Source organism: Macaca mulatta, chromosome X (genome assembly GCF_049350105.2).
Source record: "Macaca mulatta isolate MMU2019108-1 chromosome X, T2T-MMU8v2.0, whole genome shotgun sequence".
Taxonomy (NCBI): domain Eukaryota; kingdom Metazoa; phylum Chordata; class Mammalia; order Primates; family Cercopithecidae; genus Macaca; species Macaca mulatta.
The window spans coordinates 41,597,261-41,614,051 of NC_133426.1; the positions used below are offsets into that span (position 1 = coordinate 41,597,261).

Sequence of the window (16,791 nt, forward strand, 5' to 3'; positions counted from 1 at the left end):
CTAGCAATTTAAAAATATCCTGTCCCATATATCATATTTACAACAAACAAAAAGCTCTGGAGAATATAATGTTCAGAAGAGTGTACCCAGAAATAATTAGAATGTTAGATACAGCCCAATGAGTCAAATATTTAGTGTAAACAAAGCCGCAGGACAACACTTATGGGGAGAATGAAAACTAACTCTTCTTCATTTCAAATGGCAACAAAAAAAGGGAAATAACACTAAACTGCACGGCCAGCAGTTACATAGATGGACAGATAGTGGTTAAATTTTGGACTAGCATCAAAACCAAAACTGCAGAATCCCATCATTATTTTGCTTAAAATACAGGTGATGTTTTAATTTGCTTGGAGAGTTTATCATAGTGATAAAAAGGGGAGACCACCATTAGAAATCTCATCTAGTCCTAATAACACAAGACTGTTTTAGCAAAGGTCTTAAAGGAATACATGGAAATATGCTAAAATAATGTACAAATGAAGTAAAACTTAAAAAAGAGTAAAATAATTCATCACTAATGTTATTATAATTCAATAAAGGAATGCCACTTTATCTGAATAACTTAATTTCTAAAACAAATCCAAAAAGAAATAGAAATTCAGTGCTTGTGCTTTGAAAGTCCATATAGCATATTATGTATCATTTCTTACAAAAAATAGAAAATACATATTTCTGCTTAGAATTTATAAAGCTTTTAAATTTTGGGTGGGGGAGGGAAACTTTCCACAGTTATCAAGTTGGAAGGTATTTATAAAAAAGATATAAATAATTTCCTAAAGTTCAGTGTTGCTTGAGCTTAAAGTTGTTCCATGGTGGCAGGGCTTTTTAATATTTTCAAAAGGAATCTGAGAGTTGTCATAATGAAAAAAGAAACAAAAAAAAGAAGGGGAAAAAAAAAACCCTGCCACCACATGTGAACATAAAAAAGAAGAGAACCCCAACCAATTGCACCACGACCGGATGGAAGAGCCCAGCTGACACAACCAAGACGAGTCTCAGTGTCTAGGGAAGCTTAGGGTTCAGCTACTTTTACTTCAGGCGAACCTGAACTGTGAGTATTGATTTCAGCTCTATAAATGAACCTTTATTTCAGCTAAAATTTGATTATTTGAACATTCAAAGTGAAACGTGATTCATGGTGATAAGGCTACTGTAATGTCAGCAGTTCTTTGCTTTTAGAACTACTGAGTAAATTGCTTGAATGACGCCTCTGCCTTGATTTCAAATGAGACTGCCTTTTTAGTTATTTTAAGTACTTTAAGACATTCAAGGTATTTAAGCTCCTACTGTCAATATAGTCACATTGTTGATACTGCATTTGGATACTGCCATCAAGATTTGCAGATCTACTTGCATGAATTAAAAGTTATTTTCATATGCAATACATTTTATTTCTAATGTATTATATATTATAACTTATTGACTTTATTAAGTTATGCTGTCTCCCTATTTTCTATTACTGTCTTTTCTTTATTATATTATTACTACTTTATAGTATTACCAAACCATATAACATTTAAGTTTGGTGTTTCAGAAGTAAATAAGGTGAATATTAGATAAGAGAGAAAGCAAAATATGCTTTAGTTCAAATAATAATTTTTAAAAATGTGTTTTTTATGGACACAGTTAAATTTGTAACAAAACCTAACACATTACTAATAGTATTATTTCTAAAGTAATATGTTTTCAATTTTCATTTTGTATACAGCAGTTAATGCAATTTTGAAGCATGCCCTGAATAGATTCAGTCATTATCAAGTCAAACTAAAAACGGTGAAAGGTTGCGACTATTACCAAATAGGTATGTATTTCAACATAGCAATGTGATATTTTCACAAACATACCCAAACTGCATTTTAAAAGCTTCTGCTCATCTGGAGTCACAGTGGAATCTGTTGGGTCCTGCCCTCTGGGTCCAGTACTCCTACATGAGCCAGTTGAAAAAAAAACTGCAGGAGTAGGTGGTGGTGCGAGGGTACAATGCGCTAAACTATGTTTTTGAACTTGTGAATAGGATTTGCCACGTAACAACATTTAAAAAACATTATCCACTATTACAAAACTATTGTGACCACTTCAATATAGCACATGGGTCACAAGCAATGTCCACTGGGAAATTAATCCCCTATGTAAACACAGTGGTTTGTTTCTTATCTTCACAAGCAATTCTTAACATATCAAACAAGTAAATTTAAAAGTATCAATAAATAGCCTTATATAGTGAATGACATTGTAATGTACCAACCAACTTCAAAGGAGAATAAAAAAACCAGTCACCAAGTTTAAAACAGAATCTAATTGTGATTTTTAATTAAAAAAAAATTTTTTTTTTGAGACAGACTCTCGTTCTGTTGCCCAGGCTAGAGTGCAGTGGCATGCACAGCTCACCGCAGGCTCTGTCTCCCGGGTTCAAGCAATTCTCCAGCCTTAGCCTGCGGAGTAGCTGGGACTACAGGTGCGTGCCACCACGCCCTGCTAATTTTTTTTTTTTTGGTATTGTTAGTAGAGGCGGGGTTTCGCTATGTTGGCCAGGCTGGTCTTGAATTCCTGGCCTCCAGTGATTTGCCTGCCTCGGCCTCCCAAAGTGCTGGAATTACAGGAATGAGCCACTGTGCCCAGCCAATTTTTTTTTTTTAATATTCTTTTCTTATTTTTTTGAGACAAGGTCTTACTCTGTCACCCAGGCTGAAGCACAGTGGAGTGATCTTGGATCACTGCAACCTCTGCTTCCCAGGCTCAAGCGATCCTCCCACCTCAGGCTCTTGAGTAGCTGGGAGTAGCTGGGACTACAGGCACACGTCACCATACCCAGCTAATTTTTATATTTTTTGTAGAGACAGGGTTTCACCATCTTGCCCAGGCTGGTCTAGAACTCTTGAACTCAAGTGATCCTCCTGCTTCAGCCTCCCAAAGTGCTGGGATCACAGGCATGAACCATGGTGCCCAGCTGTCAATTTGTGAATCAATAATTGTATGCAAGCTGTCTAAAACATGGTTGTAAATGATGGCCACTATTATAATGTAAACAAATGCATTGGCTTTGCTTCATTCTCTTTAAACTGAAGACTAAAGCAAAACCAGAAACGCTTACTGACAGACCATCCAACTATTACTTATTTTACTTGCAGATTAGAGCTGAGGCAAATGGTTTCAGGATATGTGCTTTGTGCTAACAGCTTTCTGGAGACATCCTGATTATGGCTATCGGGTCTAGAAGTAAGTTTAAAAAGATATGCTCTGCGGGTAGTGGCAATCATTCTGATGAATGATTTGTGATTCTGTAAACTCTAGATTTACTTCCTTATAATAATGGACATAGCAAATAAGAAGATTAACACCCTTTGTAAAGAAGTAAAGCCAGATGGCATAATCTGTTCTTAAAATTGTTAAAGTGTATGTTAAAGGAATCATGCCAAAATACTGCTGATAGAACTCAATATTAATCAAGAAAATGCTGATCTTATGTGAAAAGGAGTGAGGTTTGGTGAAAAGCATCATGGGCTCTAAAAGTCAGATCTGAGTCCCACCTTGGGCACTGTCATTTAAGAATTGTGTGGCTTGCCAGGTGCGGTGGCTCATGCCTGTAATCCCAGCACTTTAGGAGGCAGAGGCGGGTGGATCATGAGGTCAGGAGTTCAAGACCAGCCTGGCCAACACAGTGAAACTCCGTCTCTACTAAAAATACAAAAATTAGCTGGGTGTGGTGGCACATGCCTGTAGTCCCAGCTACTTGGGAGGCTGAGGCAGGAGAATTGCTTGAACCCAGGAGGCGGAGGTTGCAGTGAGCTGAGACCATGCCATTTGAACTCCAGCCTGGGTGACAGAGTGAGACTCCATCTAAAAAAAAAAAAAAAAGAGTTGTGTGGCCAAGAGTAAAGATCATAACCTCTTGAACTTTCTTTCTTCCTTTTTTTTTTTATTTTAGAGACAGGTTCTTGCTATGTTGCCTTGGCTGGCAGGCTGGTCTTGAACTCCTGGTCTTAAGTGATCCTCCAGCCTCAGCCTCCCAAAGTGTTGGGATTACAGGCGTGAGCCACTGTACCTGGTCAACCTCTTGATCTTTCGTTACCTCTTTTGTGATACCTACCTCACAGAGTATTGCAAGGATTATGCAAAGGAAGTAACATAAATGGGTTTAACACAATGTCTGGTACACAGAAAGTACTAAATAAATATTAGTTAATGGTTTGGCCATCTAGCTTAAGGGTTCAATTCTGACTGCACATTAAAATCCCCTGAGGAGCTTTTAAAGGAAACCAGTGCCTGAAACCCATTCCAGACCAATTAAATCAGAGTATCTGCGGAAGGAGCCAAGCACTGGTATCTTTAAAAAGCCCTCAAGAGGATTCTAATATGTAGCCAGGATTGAGAACCACTGATAATCCCTTCTACAAAGACTCCAATTAGTGGTAGTCTCAAAAATCTCCAGTGGTAAGATCCTTATATTGCCTCCCAAGAGAGATCATTTCATTAGAAAAAAATGATTTCCTTAAAAGGAGGCAACATCTGTCTCTGCAATTTCTATCATTGGTTCTTGTTTTGCTTTGCGAAGACACATATAACAAAGTGAAACCCTTTTCTCTATGGCTTTGTAAAGCATTCTCATCTTCAAGGTAAGGTGCCTATTTCCTTCAATTTGCTTCTATGACATGATTTGAGTTCTTCTCTCCATTTTGTCCATGGCCTTTTCTAAGTGTACTGCTGTGGATCAAACACTACATTAAAGGGGAGATCCTACCAGCTTGGGATGGAAGCAGTTTAGTAGTAACAATTTTCATTTCAGACACCACATATCTAGGAATTCAATAAAAGATGGGTTTTTCGTTGCCACCACACTACGCTACTGATAGAGCAATTGCAATTGTGTTTGTTAATGCAGCTAAAGCTCTTCCTGTACTTGTAAAGCTGCTTTTAATATCCACATGTAGAGCTTCATATGTATTTCTAATAAATTCCCTCTTTGATTTAGTATTATTTATTGTGCTAAGCATTAGGTACAGAGAGCCAAACAAAATTGATTTGGTTCTTAATCCTAATGGAACTTAAAATCTAGCATGAGAGAAGAAAAAAATCCAAAATAACTACTTACAGGTGAGTTTTCATGTCATTTCAGCTACTTGAGCTCTCAAAATCACATCACTTCCTGTGCCTCAATTCCCTGAACCTATGAGAGCTCCCTAGATAACCACACAATATAGGTGGTCCCTCTACAGACACCCATTTCCTGGTAATGCAGGTTGCATTATTAGTTTCATTTTTGGCAGCCTGACATTCTTTCTAGATTGCCCTTTCCTTTTAGAATCTTAGATCACAGGCTGGGCATGGTGGCTTACACCTGTAATCCCAGCACTTTGGGAGGCCAAAGCGGGAGGATCACCTGAGGTCAGGAGTTCAAGACCAGCCTGGCCAACATGGTGAAACCCCATCTCTACTAAAAATACGAAAATTAGCCGGGCATGGTGGTGGGCGCCTGTAATCCCAGCTACTAGGGAGGCTGAGGCAGGAGAATCGCTTGAACCCAGGAGGCAGAGGTTGCAGTGAGCTGAGATCGCGCCATTGCACTCTAGCCTGGGTGACAAGAGCAAAACTCTGTCTCAAAAACAAAACAAAACAAAACAAATCAAATCAAACAAACAAAAAAACCAGAATCTAAGATCACAAGAAACACGCCTATATCTTTCTATAAACTTTCTGAAATTTGTCTTCCTGAAGTTGAGACATGACAGACTAGACCCAGTCCTTCCCCGCTCCCTTCCTTTCTCCCTCCACCTTCCTGAATTCTGGAAACAGGCTCTTACCAGGGATTACATAACTTCCTCTTCACCAGCCAGTTCCTCTTCTGTGGAATCAATGCTCCCCAACTTTACAACATTTTAAACCTTAATGTTACCCTCTACAAAAATGCTTTGTTTTTAATCAAATTATGGGTAGAGCTTTAAGAAAGGCTATTTTTCTCTGTGTATAAGATCAAATCAGGGACTTAATTTATGTAATTCAAATCCACTTTACATGGTAGCAGTCAGGGTTTGAATGTCCACCTCTCCAAAATGTTTACTAATAGGGTCTCTGTCTTATTCACCTTCCTTTCCCACACAGTACTTAGCCAAGTGTGAGATATTTACTAAAATGAGATTAATCAAGAGGTGTTTATTAAAGCTAACTTTTATTAAGCAATCACTATGTGCCAGGATTAAGTTCTTCTTATGCATTTTTCATTTTCACAAATGAGAAAACTAAGGCATAGAAAAGATTAAGTTATTTGCCCTTGGTCACAAGTTAGTTGGGTCTGATTTTGAAAACCTTGCTCTGGGCATCTTTATGTTAACCCTGCTAAGTGGCTGCTGTAGAGAAATAGGGCAGTCACTCTAAGAGAGAAATGTGATGAGACCTCCAGAAACGCTTTCTTTACTTGTTGTGACCAGCTCTCAGACTAAGCTCTTCACAGCAGTCATTGGGCCAATAATAAGTAGCTTTGCAAATATTCTCTGCTGCCACAAACAAGTAGAATTCAAACACCATCTCTTCGAAGGTTCTAGCAAGTCTCAAATTATTGAACCCAGGGCACATTTAAGCTTTGGTCAGGTTACTTTCTTTTTTTTTTTTTTTTGAGACGGAGTCTTACTCTGTCGCCCAGGCTGGAGTGCAGTGGCCGGATCTCAGCTCACTGCAAGCTCCGCCTCCCGGGTTTACGCCATTCTCCTGCCTCAGCCTCCCGAGTGGCTGGGACTACAGGCGCCCGCCACCTCGCCCGGCTAGTTTTTTGTATTTTTTAGTAGAGACGGGGTTTCACTGTGTTAGTCAGGATGGTCTCGATCTCCTGACCTCGTGATCCGCCCGTCTCGGCCTCCCAAAGTGCTGGGATTACAGGCTTGAGCCACCGCCCCCGGCTGGTCAGGTTACTTTCAAAATCTTAGATTGCACATGCTGTTTCCCGTCTACGTTATCACTCTATGCTTCTAGGTTAGGAGTGGCTAACCAGCAGCTGCCAGCTGACTTGGTTTTGTTTGGTTACTTTTTTCTCCTGTCCACTGATACAAGAGTCTGTGTAACCTTGCAGGTGCTGTGTTCTCTTAGTCTATTATGTTAATTGCATGCCCTAAGATCCCTACCTTGGTCTCAGGCTGAAAAGAAATTTAGGATCCTCTTCTTTATTCCCACTTATAGAATGAGACCGCCACAGTAAGTCACACGCCATGTAGCAATACATGTCAAAATGAATGAATGCCACATACGAGGGAAAAAGTCAAGGCAGGAAGTGGTTCTGAAGCTGGGCAGGGCCAGCAGTGGGCCCAGCTCTCTTATGGTTGTACATACCTTTAGAGAAACGGATGCTCATCTTTGAGAAATATGAGCTGTCGGCCGGGCACGGTGGCTTAAGCCTGTAATCCCAGCACCTTGGGAGGCCGAGACGGGCGGATCACGAGGTCAGGAGATCGAGACCAGCCTGGCTAACACGGTGAAACCCCGTCTCTACTAAAAAATACAAAAAACTAGCCGGGCGCGGTGGCGGGCGCCTGTAGTCCCGGCTACTCGGGAGGCTGAGGCAGGAGAATGGCGTAAACCCGGGAGGCGGAGCTTGCAGTAAGCTGAGATCTGGCCACTGCACTCCAGCCTGGGTGACAGAGCGAGACTCCGTCTCAAAAAAAAAGAAAAAAGAGAAATATGAGCTGTCATTTCTCTTCACTAGCATCTCTATTCCCATAAGAACTTCCCTAAGAGAAGATGATTTCATAAATTGAGTTGTTTTAATATAATACATGAAACAGACCTTGAATGTAGGCCATAGCCACAGGAAAGGTTAGAGCATGAAACTCTATGAGATACCACACTATGTGCTGCTTGTTTAATGATACAATAATGTTACTAGATGAAGTAGGATAAAAGTAAAGTTTCTCACAATGTCTGAAAATAAATCATTTATTACTTACTCTGTCTTTTTTTTTTTTTTTTTTTTAAAGAGATGGGGTCTTGTTCTGTTGCCAGGCTGGAGTACAGTGGCACAATTATAGCTCACTACAGCCTTGAACTACTGGATTCAAGCAATCCTCCTGCTGTAGCCTCCCGAGTAGCTAGGACCACAGGCGTGTGCTGGGAGGCCCAGCCTATTATTTATACTTTTAGTTAAAGTAACTATTATTAAAATAGCAAATGACTCAATGTTTGGCATTCTGTTGTAGGAAAAATCTGAAGACATGAGAACTACACATGAGGAATATGTCATTTAGCGCTTTCACTTTTTGATCTCCACAGAAGACAATGAGAAGTCACACCATAACAATGACGACAACTTCAGTCAGCAGCTGGCCTTACTCCTCCCACAGAATGCGCTTTATAACCAGTCATAGCGACCAACCGCCACAAAACTTCTCAGGAACACCAAATGTTACTACCTGTCCCATGGATGAAAAATTACTATCTACTGTGTTAACAACATCTTACTCTGTTATTTTCATTGTGGGACTGGTTGGGAACATAATCGCCCTCTATGTATTTCTGGGTATTCACCGCAAAAGAAATTCCATTCAAATTTATCTACTTAATGTAGTCATTGCAGACCTCCTACTCATCTTCTGCCTCCCTTTCCGAATAATGTATCACATTAACCAAAACAAGTGGACACTAGGTGTGATTCTGTGCAAGGTTGTGGGAACACTATTTTATATGAACATGTACATTAGCATTATTTTGCTTGGATTCATCAGTTTGGATCGCTATATAAAAATTAATCGGTCTATACAGCAACGGAAGGCAATAACAACCAAACAAAGTATTTATGTCTGTTGTATAGTATGGATGCTTGCTCTTGGTGGATTCCTAACTATGATTATTTTAACACTTAAGAAAGGGGGGCATAATTCCACAATGTGTTTCCATTATAGAGATAAGCATAATGCAAAAGGAGAAGCCATTTTTAACTTCATTCTTGTGGTAATGTTCTGGCTAATTTTCTTACTAATAATCCTTTCATATATTAAGATTGGGAAGAATCTATTGAGGATTTCTAAAAGGAGGTCAAAATTTCCTAATTCTGGTAAATATGCCACTACAGCCCGGAACTCCTTTATTGTACTTATCATTTTTACTATATGTTTTGTTCCCTATCATGCCTTTCGATTCATCTACATTTCTTCACAGCTAAATGTATCGTCTTGCTACTGGAAAGAAATTGTTCACAAAACCAATGAGATCATGCTGGTTCTCTCATCTTTCAATAGTTGCTTAGATCCAGTCATGTATTTCCTGATGTCCAGTAACATTCGCAAAATAATGTGCCAACTTCTTTTTAGACGATTTCAAGGTGAACCAAGTAGGAGTGAAAGCACTTCAGAATTTAAACCAGGATACTCCCTGCATGATACATCTGTGGCAGCAAAAATACACTCTAGTTCTAAAAGTACCTGAGGTAAACATACTAAAATGAATTATATAATACAGCCTCTTAATTCTTTGAAGAACTAAAAAAATTAGGAAACAAAGTTCTAGCATTTACAAAAGTCAGATCTCAAAGCTGTGCTTGTAACTGTGATATTTCATTTGCTTAACTGTAAACCATTTCAAGGTACTATCTTTTAAATCTCTATGTAAAATCTTTTCAAAATACATTTTTAAGCTAATACTCTTAACATAGATTATGAAGTTAGTGAAATTTATGACTTTAACAGCAAAATAATTAAAGTGCCATCGTTTCTCATGTCACTAAAGTAGTTATTAAAATCAAGCACTTGATACTAATTTAAAGTGTGTTTAAAAGTAAATGATTTGGGAACTGACAATGTGTCAGAAAATATATGTTCACTTATCATTTTAAAATCTTGTATAATTTGCCACTGTGTTCATTTATGCCTAAATCTCTATAATAGATGAGAAGATAATAAAATCCTAATTAAAAAATGAGATCACCCACTATCTATCACTGCTTAGATAAAAAGGGAAAGAATTTAAATACTGTACAGTAAAAATTAACAGATAAGCTAACGATTCAAAAGCCTAGCAATAGGTCTTAAAACCACACCTTACTTAAAACAGGTTTATAAACAATAGGGTCATTTCAGACACACTTTGATACAGTAACATTGAACATGCCTATTCTGTGATCCAGCAAGTCATCTACAAGGTATACATCTTACAGAATCACTCAGATATGTACACAAGAAACATGTAATGATGCTCAGTGAACTACCATTCATAATATGAAACAATTGGAAATAAGTATATATCAGCAAAGGCATGGAGAAGTGAACTGGTTTACTTACAAAATGGAATATGATATAGCACTGCAATGAAATGAACTACATTCACATGCATCAACACGAGTATATCTCATATATAATGTTGAGTAAAAAAACCCCGCAAAATTGCAAAAGGGTATGTACTGCATGAAATCATTTACGTAAAATATAAAAACATAAAACAATACCACATTCTTTTTTTTTTTTTTTTGAGACAGAGTTTTGCTCTTACTGCCCAGGCTGGCGTGCAGTGGCGCGATCTTGGCTCACTACAACCTCCACCTCCCAGGTTCAAGCAATTCTCCTGTCTCAGCCCCCTGAGTAGCTGGGACTACAGGTGCCCGCCACCACGCCCGGCTAATTTTTTGTATTTTTAGTAGAGACGGGGTTTCATCATGTTGGCCAGGCTGGTATCGAACTCCTGACCTCAGGGTGATCCACTGGCCTCAGCCTCCCAAAGTGCTGGGACTACCAGCGTAAGCCACCACGCCTGGTAGAAAACAATACCACATTCTTATGGATCAATACATATACAATAAAGATACAAAATATGTATGGTAATATATACAAGATATATACCAACTTAAAGTTAATGGTTATATCTGGGGAAATTTGAAGCAAATATGGCAAAATGTTAATGTCTGAAATCTAGGTAGCAGGTACGTGATTATATTATTTTTGGTAAATTCCTGGGTATTTGAAATACTTTACAACAATAAAATCTGTAAATTAGAATTAAAAAGAGCAAACTCTGCAATTTTCATGCACATTAAAAAATAACAGGACAGTAAGCTCTAAAAGAAAGGGGTCTTAGTCTTGTTTGTCATTGCCTCCCTGGAGCTTAGTACATTTCTTGGCTATAGGAGATCAATATACATTTGTTGAATAATTAACAAGAATGAACAGATGAATAAGATAGGGAGAAAGGGAAGGAAGGAGTGCTTACAAGAAAAAAAGTTGGGTGTAATTAGCTTTTATCCTGGTCCATTTGAATATAGCTGTATAGAACACCATACAGTTGCAATCTAGGGGGTGTCATTAGGCAAACATTCTTGAAAGTTTGGCCAACATTTGTCCAGTTCTTTGGTCATACACAGAACCTGAATGTTATTGACTGAATATGTAAAAGCCTCTTAGAACAAACTCCAAGGACTCATCTGAAAGTTTCTATCATGGTGTATAAAAATTTTTTATAGTCAGAATACTTCTTAAAACTGAAGGTAGGCCATTGGCTGAGAAATCAATCTGAATGAGCATGAAGATTTTGATCAGAACTGAGTTTATTTTAATGAGATTTGTCTTGTATACAGTGCTCAGTTAACTATATGTAGATATATTTTTTGAGATGGAGTCTCGCTCTGTTGCCTAGGTTGGAGTACAGTGGCATGATCTTAGCTCACTGCAACCTATGCCTCCCAGGTTCAAGTGATTCTCCTGCTTCAGCCTTCTGGGTAGCTAGGATTACAGGCACCCACCACCATGCCTGGCTGTTTTGTATTTTTAGTAGGGATGGGGTTTCATCATGTTGGCCAGGCTGGTCTCGAACTCCTGACCTCAGGTGATCCACCCACCTCGGCCTCCCAAAGTGCTGGGATTACAGGCATGAGCCACTGCGCCAGGCCAGTTAACTAATTTCAATAAGTGCCCATAATTAATTGAATAAAGAATAAGTCAAAGCAAAAGTATATTTTAAAAATAAGTAATATTTGAGGATAAATACTGAAATTTGCAGAAAAATTAGAGGGTCAGAAAAAGGTGACAAAATTAATTACTTTGCCCTGACAATGTTAACACATACCATCTAAATGAAATTTAGCATTTCTGTTTGTATGGTTTTAAGTTATGAAAACTTCTACTTTCCTTCATGTCCTCAAATTTAAAATTTTATTTTACATTACTGGTAAACATCTTACATATCTCATTGTATACAGTTTGGTGAAATTATATTATCAATTATTATCACTTTTAAGGAACATTAAAATGAATATAAATATACTCATACTTCTAGAAGCTGTCTCATTATACTAGATAAGATGATTACTATAAAGCTCTGCACAATGGCATTCTTAAGAAAGTTTTAAAGTATACTCAATTAATTCTTGCTATATTATTTGCAATAAAATACATTTTGATATAAATCAATCTATTTATAACAGATTGCTTACTGAGAAAAATCTGATAACATGCCTTAGAGTAACTTGAATCCTGAGAAGGTTTCTAAATTTTTAGAAAAAATATGCTACTGACTTACCAAAGTTAAGGCTACTTATGACATACAATCTTTTATTTCTTACTGAGCCATTAGTATTTGCAAGCAGGAAACAGTTCCTACCTCTCCTAACCCAAGGTTTAGTTTTAGAAGCATACAGAAAAATGAAATTCAGAAGTATATACATATCTTTACCTTGCAAAGACCTTCAGAACAGGTTTCTAAATAACATCTCATATATGCAAAACCAAACACCGGTAAAATGAATTGTCTGGCTGTCAGAGTGAGATCTCAGTGTTGTTATTAGTTAATATTAATATTGCTGTTAGTTTTAGAGCCAGGTTTGATGGTGGTTGAATTTCTAAGATTAGGTCAGTAGAAAAAGACAATTCTCTTCCAGTACAGTTTTATTTTCAACTTTAAAAAATGGATTATTTATTCCTGCTGACATAAAAGCATAGGTAATATAACTATTTGAACAAAAGCCTTACTGAAAGTTATCCCACAAGAGAAAAGCAATATGAGAAGAGTTCTCTCAACAAGCAGCCTGGATGCTGCAGCAACGTGTTAATGGGCTAATTATTTTTTATGTTTTCAAAATATAATACTTTATCAGATATTAAAATATATTCTTATCCTTCAGTAAGGATAACAGTGGGGAGCAGACACAAGGATAAATCTGTGGAACCGAATACACATGTCTAAGCAGATCCTAGATGATATGATGATATATGAGAAAAGTACAAAATGGGTATATGACTTTTTTTTTTTTTTTTGAGACAGGGTCTCACTCTGTCACTCAGGTTGGAGTGTAGTGGTGCAATCTCAGCTCACTGCAATCTCTGCCTCCTGGGTTCAAGCAATTCTCCTGCCTCAGTCTTTGGAGTAGCTGGGATTACAGGTGCGTGCCACCAAGCCTGGCTAATTTTTGTATTTTTAGTAGAGACAGGGTTTTGCCATGTTGGCCAGGCTGGTCTGGAACTCCTGACCTCAGGTAATCCGCCCGCCTTTGCCTTCCAAAGTGCTGGGATTACAGGCGTGAGCCAACGTGCCACACTGAGATCGCACCACTGCACTCCAGCCTGGGTGACAGAGTGAGACTCTGTCTCAAAAAAAAAAAAGGTGGGGTTAAGTGTATTTATGCAAAGCTCAGGTGACCCCCATACATTCTCCTCCCTCAGAGAAAATCACTGCAAATAAAGGAAACATCACAAAAAGCATCAGGAAGGAAGGGATGGATTAATAAATAATAGTGCTGTGCCTATTTAAAATAAAAGGCCAATTTACAGCCTTACCTTTTATCATACCCCAAAATTTATAAGCACACCCAAGAATTAAGTGTAAATAATGAGACCATAAAAGATCAAAAAATGACTAACTCATCTGTAGATGGGAAAGAACTTTTAAACAAAATAATAGAAATAACTATAGGGAAAAATTCATAGCTTTGACTTAAAAATGTAGATTATTTGTCCCAAACCATAAAAACTGAAGCAAAAGTACAAAGTAGGAAAAATATTCACAACAGATATAACATTTACTGGAGAGTCTTTTATTTCAGCCACCAACAAACAAAGTTCCCTTGTAAAGACACTTGTAGGGGTATTTTTAATCGGAAGAAAAGATTTTAAACTCAGAATATAATCTGAATTAAGTAAACTCAGACAAGAGATAAACTATGGGGCATTTCCACGTTGGATGATGTAGTGTCCTCTGTCATAGCTACATGGCCCAGCTGAGTGGCTGCCATAGTGCCTCAGTTCAGTCCACATTTCCAGATGAAGACTTGGAGAGCTGGTTGGGGATGGTAACAGTGAGCACAGAACTGGAAAGGAGGTAGTAAGTTTGTTCGAAACTTCTATTTTTCCTTTTATTTCCCCACTTCAAGTTCACATGCAAGGGATTAGGAAGTAAAGTAACATTTGTTTATTTATGCACCCTTCACTGTTCTAGGTGCTTCCCATGCATTATCATTAGTTAATCTCCATGGCATTGTGATGTAAGCAGCAACTGTATTTTACATATGTAGGGATGCAAGTTGGTAGACTTCCATTCTACTGACATTGTCTCTGCTAATGCTTTTCACTTTTGTTTAATTCTGTCCAAGCACAATGGTGATTGCTGAGATGTCTTTTATTTTAAAAAACATAAATTGCCATTAATATGTATTGGGGGCAAAAATCTCTGCTTATCACTCATCAAAATTGTGTGATGTCAAAAAAACAAAATCTTTGTTGGGTGCGGTGGCTCACGTCTGTAATCCCAGCACTTTGGGAGGCCAACGCGGGCGGATCACGAGGTCAAGAGATCGCCATCATCCTGGCCAGCATGGTGAAACCCCGTCTCTACTAAAAATACAAAAATTAGCTGGGTGTGGTGGCACGCACCTGTAGTCCTAGCTACTGAGAAGGCTGAGGCAGGAGAAGTGCTTGAACCTGGCAGGTGGAGGTTGCAGTGAGCTGAGATTGCACCACTGCCTGACCAGAGTGAGACTCTGTCTCAAAACAAAAACAAAAAACAATCTTTAAGACTAGTCTTCTAATCATCACACATTTGTATACTCTGGAAGCTCTCTCTGAAACATGTATGATAATCCAGAACAAACTAACACAGGTTAAATAGAAGAAAAAAAATGGAATCAAATTAGAGCATCCTACCCTTATTAGTTTTGCTTCTGGCCCATAAAATGCATAAAGAACCATCAGAAGATGGAAAAGCCTTCTAAGTATGGTTTGGATACAGGTGTTGATGATACATGGAATCTCTTTTTGCTTTAATAAGTCACGCAAGTGTTTTGGGAGCAACAGTTAACTGTTACACTTATACTCTTTTTTGGTAATTTCACATATAAATAGTTTTTGGTTATAAAACATTTCAAACATACAAAAATGGAAAAACACAACATAACAGGCAGCTAAATACCCATCACCCCAATTGAACAGATGTTAACGTTTTGGTTTTACTTAAAAGTTTTTTTGTACCCATATATAACATCCAAAAAGTTAGATATATTAAAGCTCACTTCACATCCTTCCCTGAGGAAACCTCTTTCCTGAAGTTGGTGTATATCACTCTGATATATATTTTTGTGCTTTTACAACATACATATGCATAACAATATGCACTTTTTCTTTTAAAAATTTACACAAATGGTGTCTTACTATTACATTCTTTGTAACTCTTTCCACTCAAATTATGTTTATCTATGTAGATTCATGTAGGTCTTGTTCATTCATTTTCACTGATGTAGTGTTTTACTGCATGAATAAACAACAGTTCATTTCTCCATATACACTGGGCAATTTGGTGGTTTCCACTTTTTCCACTAATTGAAACCATGCTCAAGTGAAGTCTTTTGTATACCCAGTGCCCATGTGTGAAGTTTATGGCTGACACCTAAAAGCAGAAATGCTTGGTTGTAAGGGTATGTACATTTTCAGCTTATCTCATTTTTGACAAATTGCTTTCCAAAGTGATTTTACCAATTTATATGCCCATCCCACTACGAGGCAGAAATGAGTTCCTGTTTACCCACATCCTTACCAACACTTGGTTTTATCAGATTTACTAATTTTTGCCAATTTGGTAGGTGTGAAATGGTATCTTATTGTGGTTTTAATTTGCACTTCCCTGTCTACTAGTGAAATGAAGCATCATTTCATATACTTTTTGCTCATTCAGGCTTCTTGGATGAATGGCCTATTCATATATATACCCCTCCCCCTCCCTTTTCCCCTAATGAGTTGCTTATCTTTTTTTTCCTTTTTCTTTTTAAAAAATTGTTGAAGTAGTTGTTTACATATTCTGGGTTCTAAATCCTTTGTTATTTATATAGTTTGCAAATAACTTCTAACACTATGCACTTGTCTTTTACTTTGCTTATGGTTTCTTTTGTCAGACACTACAAACAAACTTAAAAAATTTTCTGATCAATAAATCTAAATAAACACTGGCCCTGATGCATTCCTCAAGGACCAAGCTAAAGAACTTGCAGATGAAATTATCTTACAATTAGATAGCTTGGTATTTCAGTTATAAATAGTATAGAGGAGTCGAAATCAGATGTTCCCTGAGAACATGAAAATAGAAATGTTTTCTAAGAATTCAACTACAAAATCCATATACCTGAGTAGAAATATGTAAAACAACTTTAGAGACAGAAAGTCTCTTAGACCAGGAGATGAACTGATTAAATGCATTAGCATATCTAAAGAAAGAATTGGCCACTCACTAGGGGATGAGGGAAAAGTAGAAGAAAAAAAAGTGCTAGAAAAATGTTGGTATTGCCCATCCAACACAGTTCAGGGGATTGATCTTGGCCAATGTATATGGATTATTAGGATCCCATTG

At 37.7% G+C, this 16,791-nt stretch overlaps 2 protein-coding genes across 27 annotated transcripts in view; one reads left to right on the plus strand and one right to left on the minus strand.

Moving 5' to 3' along the window:
• Nucleotides 1-16,791, minus strand: part of CASK (calcium/calmodulin dependent serine protein kinase) — a 407,963-nt gene that overhangs the window by 162,759 nt on the left and 228,413 nt on the right.
• Nucleotides 951-9,893, plus strand: GPR34 (G protein-coupled receptor 34). Of its 5 annotated transcripts, none has more exons than XM_015127182.3 (4): nucleotides 951-1,054; nucleotides 1,712-1,804; nucleotides 3,132-3,219; nucleotides 8,181-9,813. In XM_015127182.3, the coding sequence occupies exon 4, from the start codon at nucleotides 8,260-8,262 to the stop codon at nucleotides 9,403-9,405; it is 1,146 nt and encodes a 381-aa protein (XP_014982668.1). In that variant the 5' UTR covers nucleotides 951-1,054; nucleotides 1,712-1,804; nucleotides 3,132-3,219; nucleotides 8,181-8,259; the 3' UTR covers nucleotides 9,406-9,813.

What these genes read in the sequence shown, in the direction of transcription:
- GPR34 (XM_015127182.3), top strand. Translation starts at nt 8,260, where the DNA reads ATGAGAAGTCACACCATAACAATGACGACAACTTCAGTCAGCAGCTGG.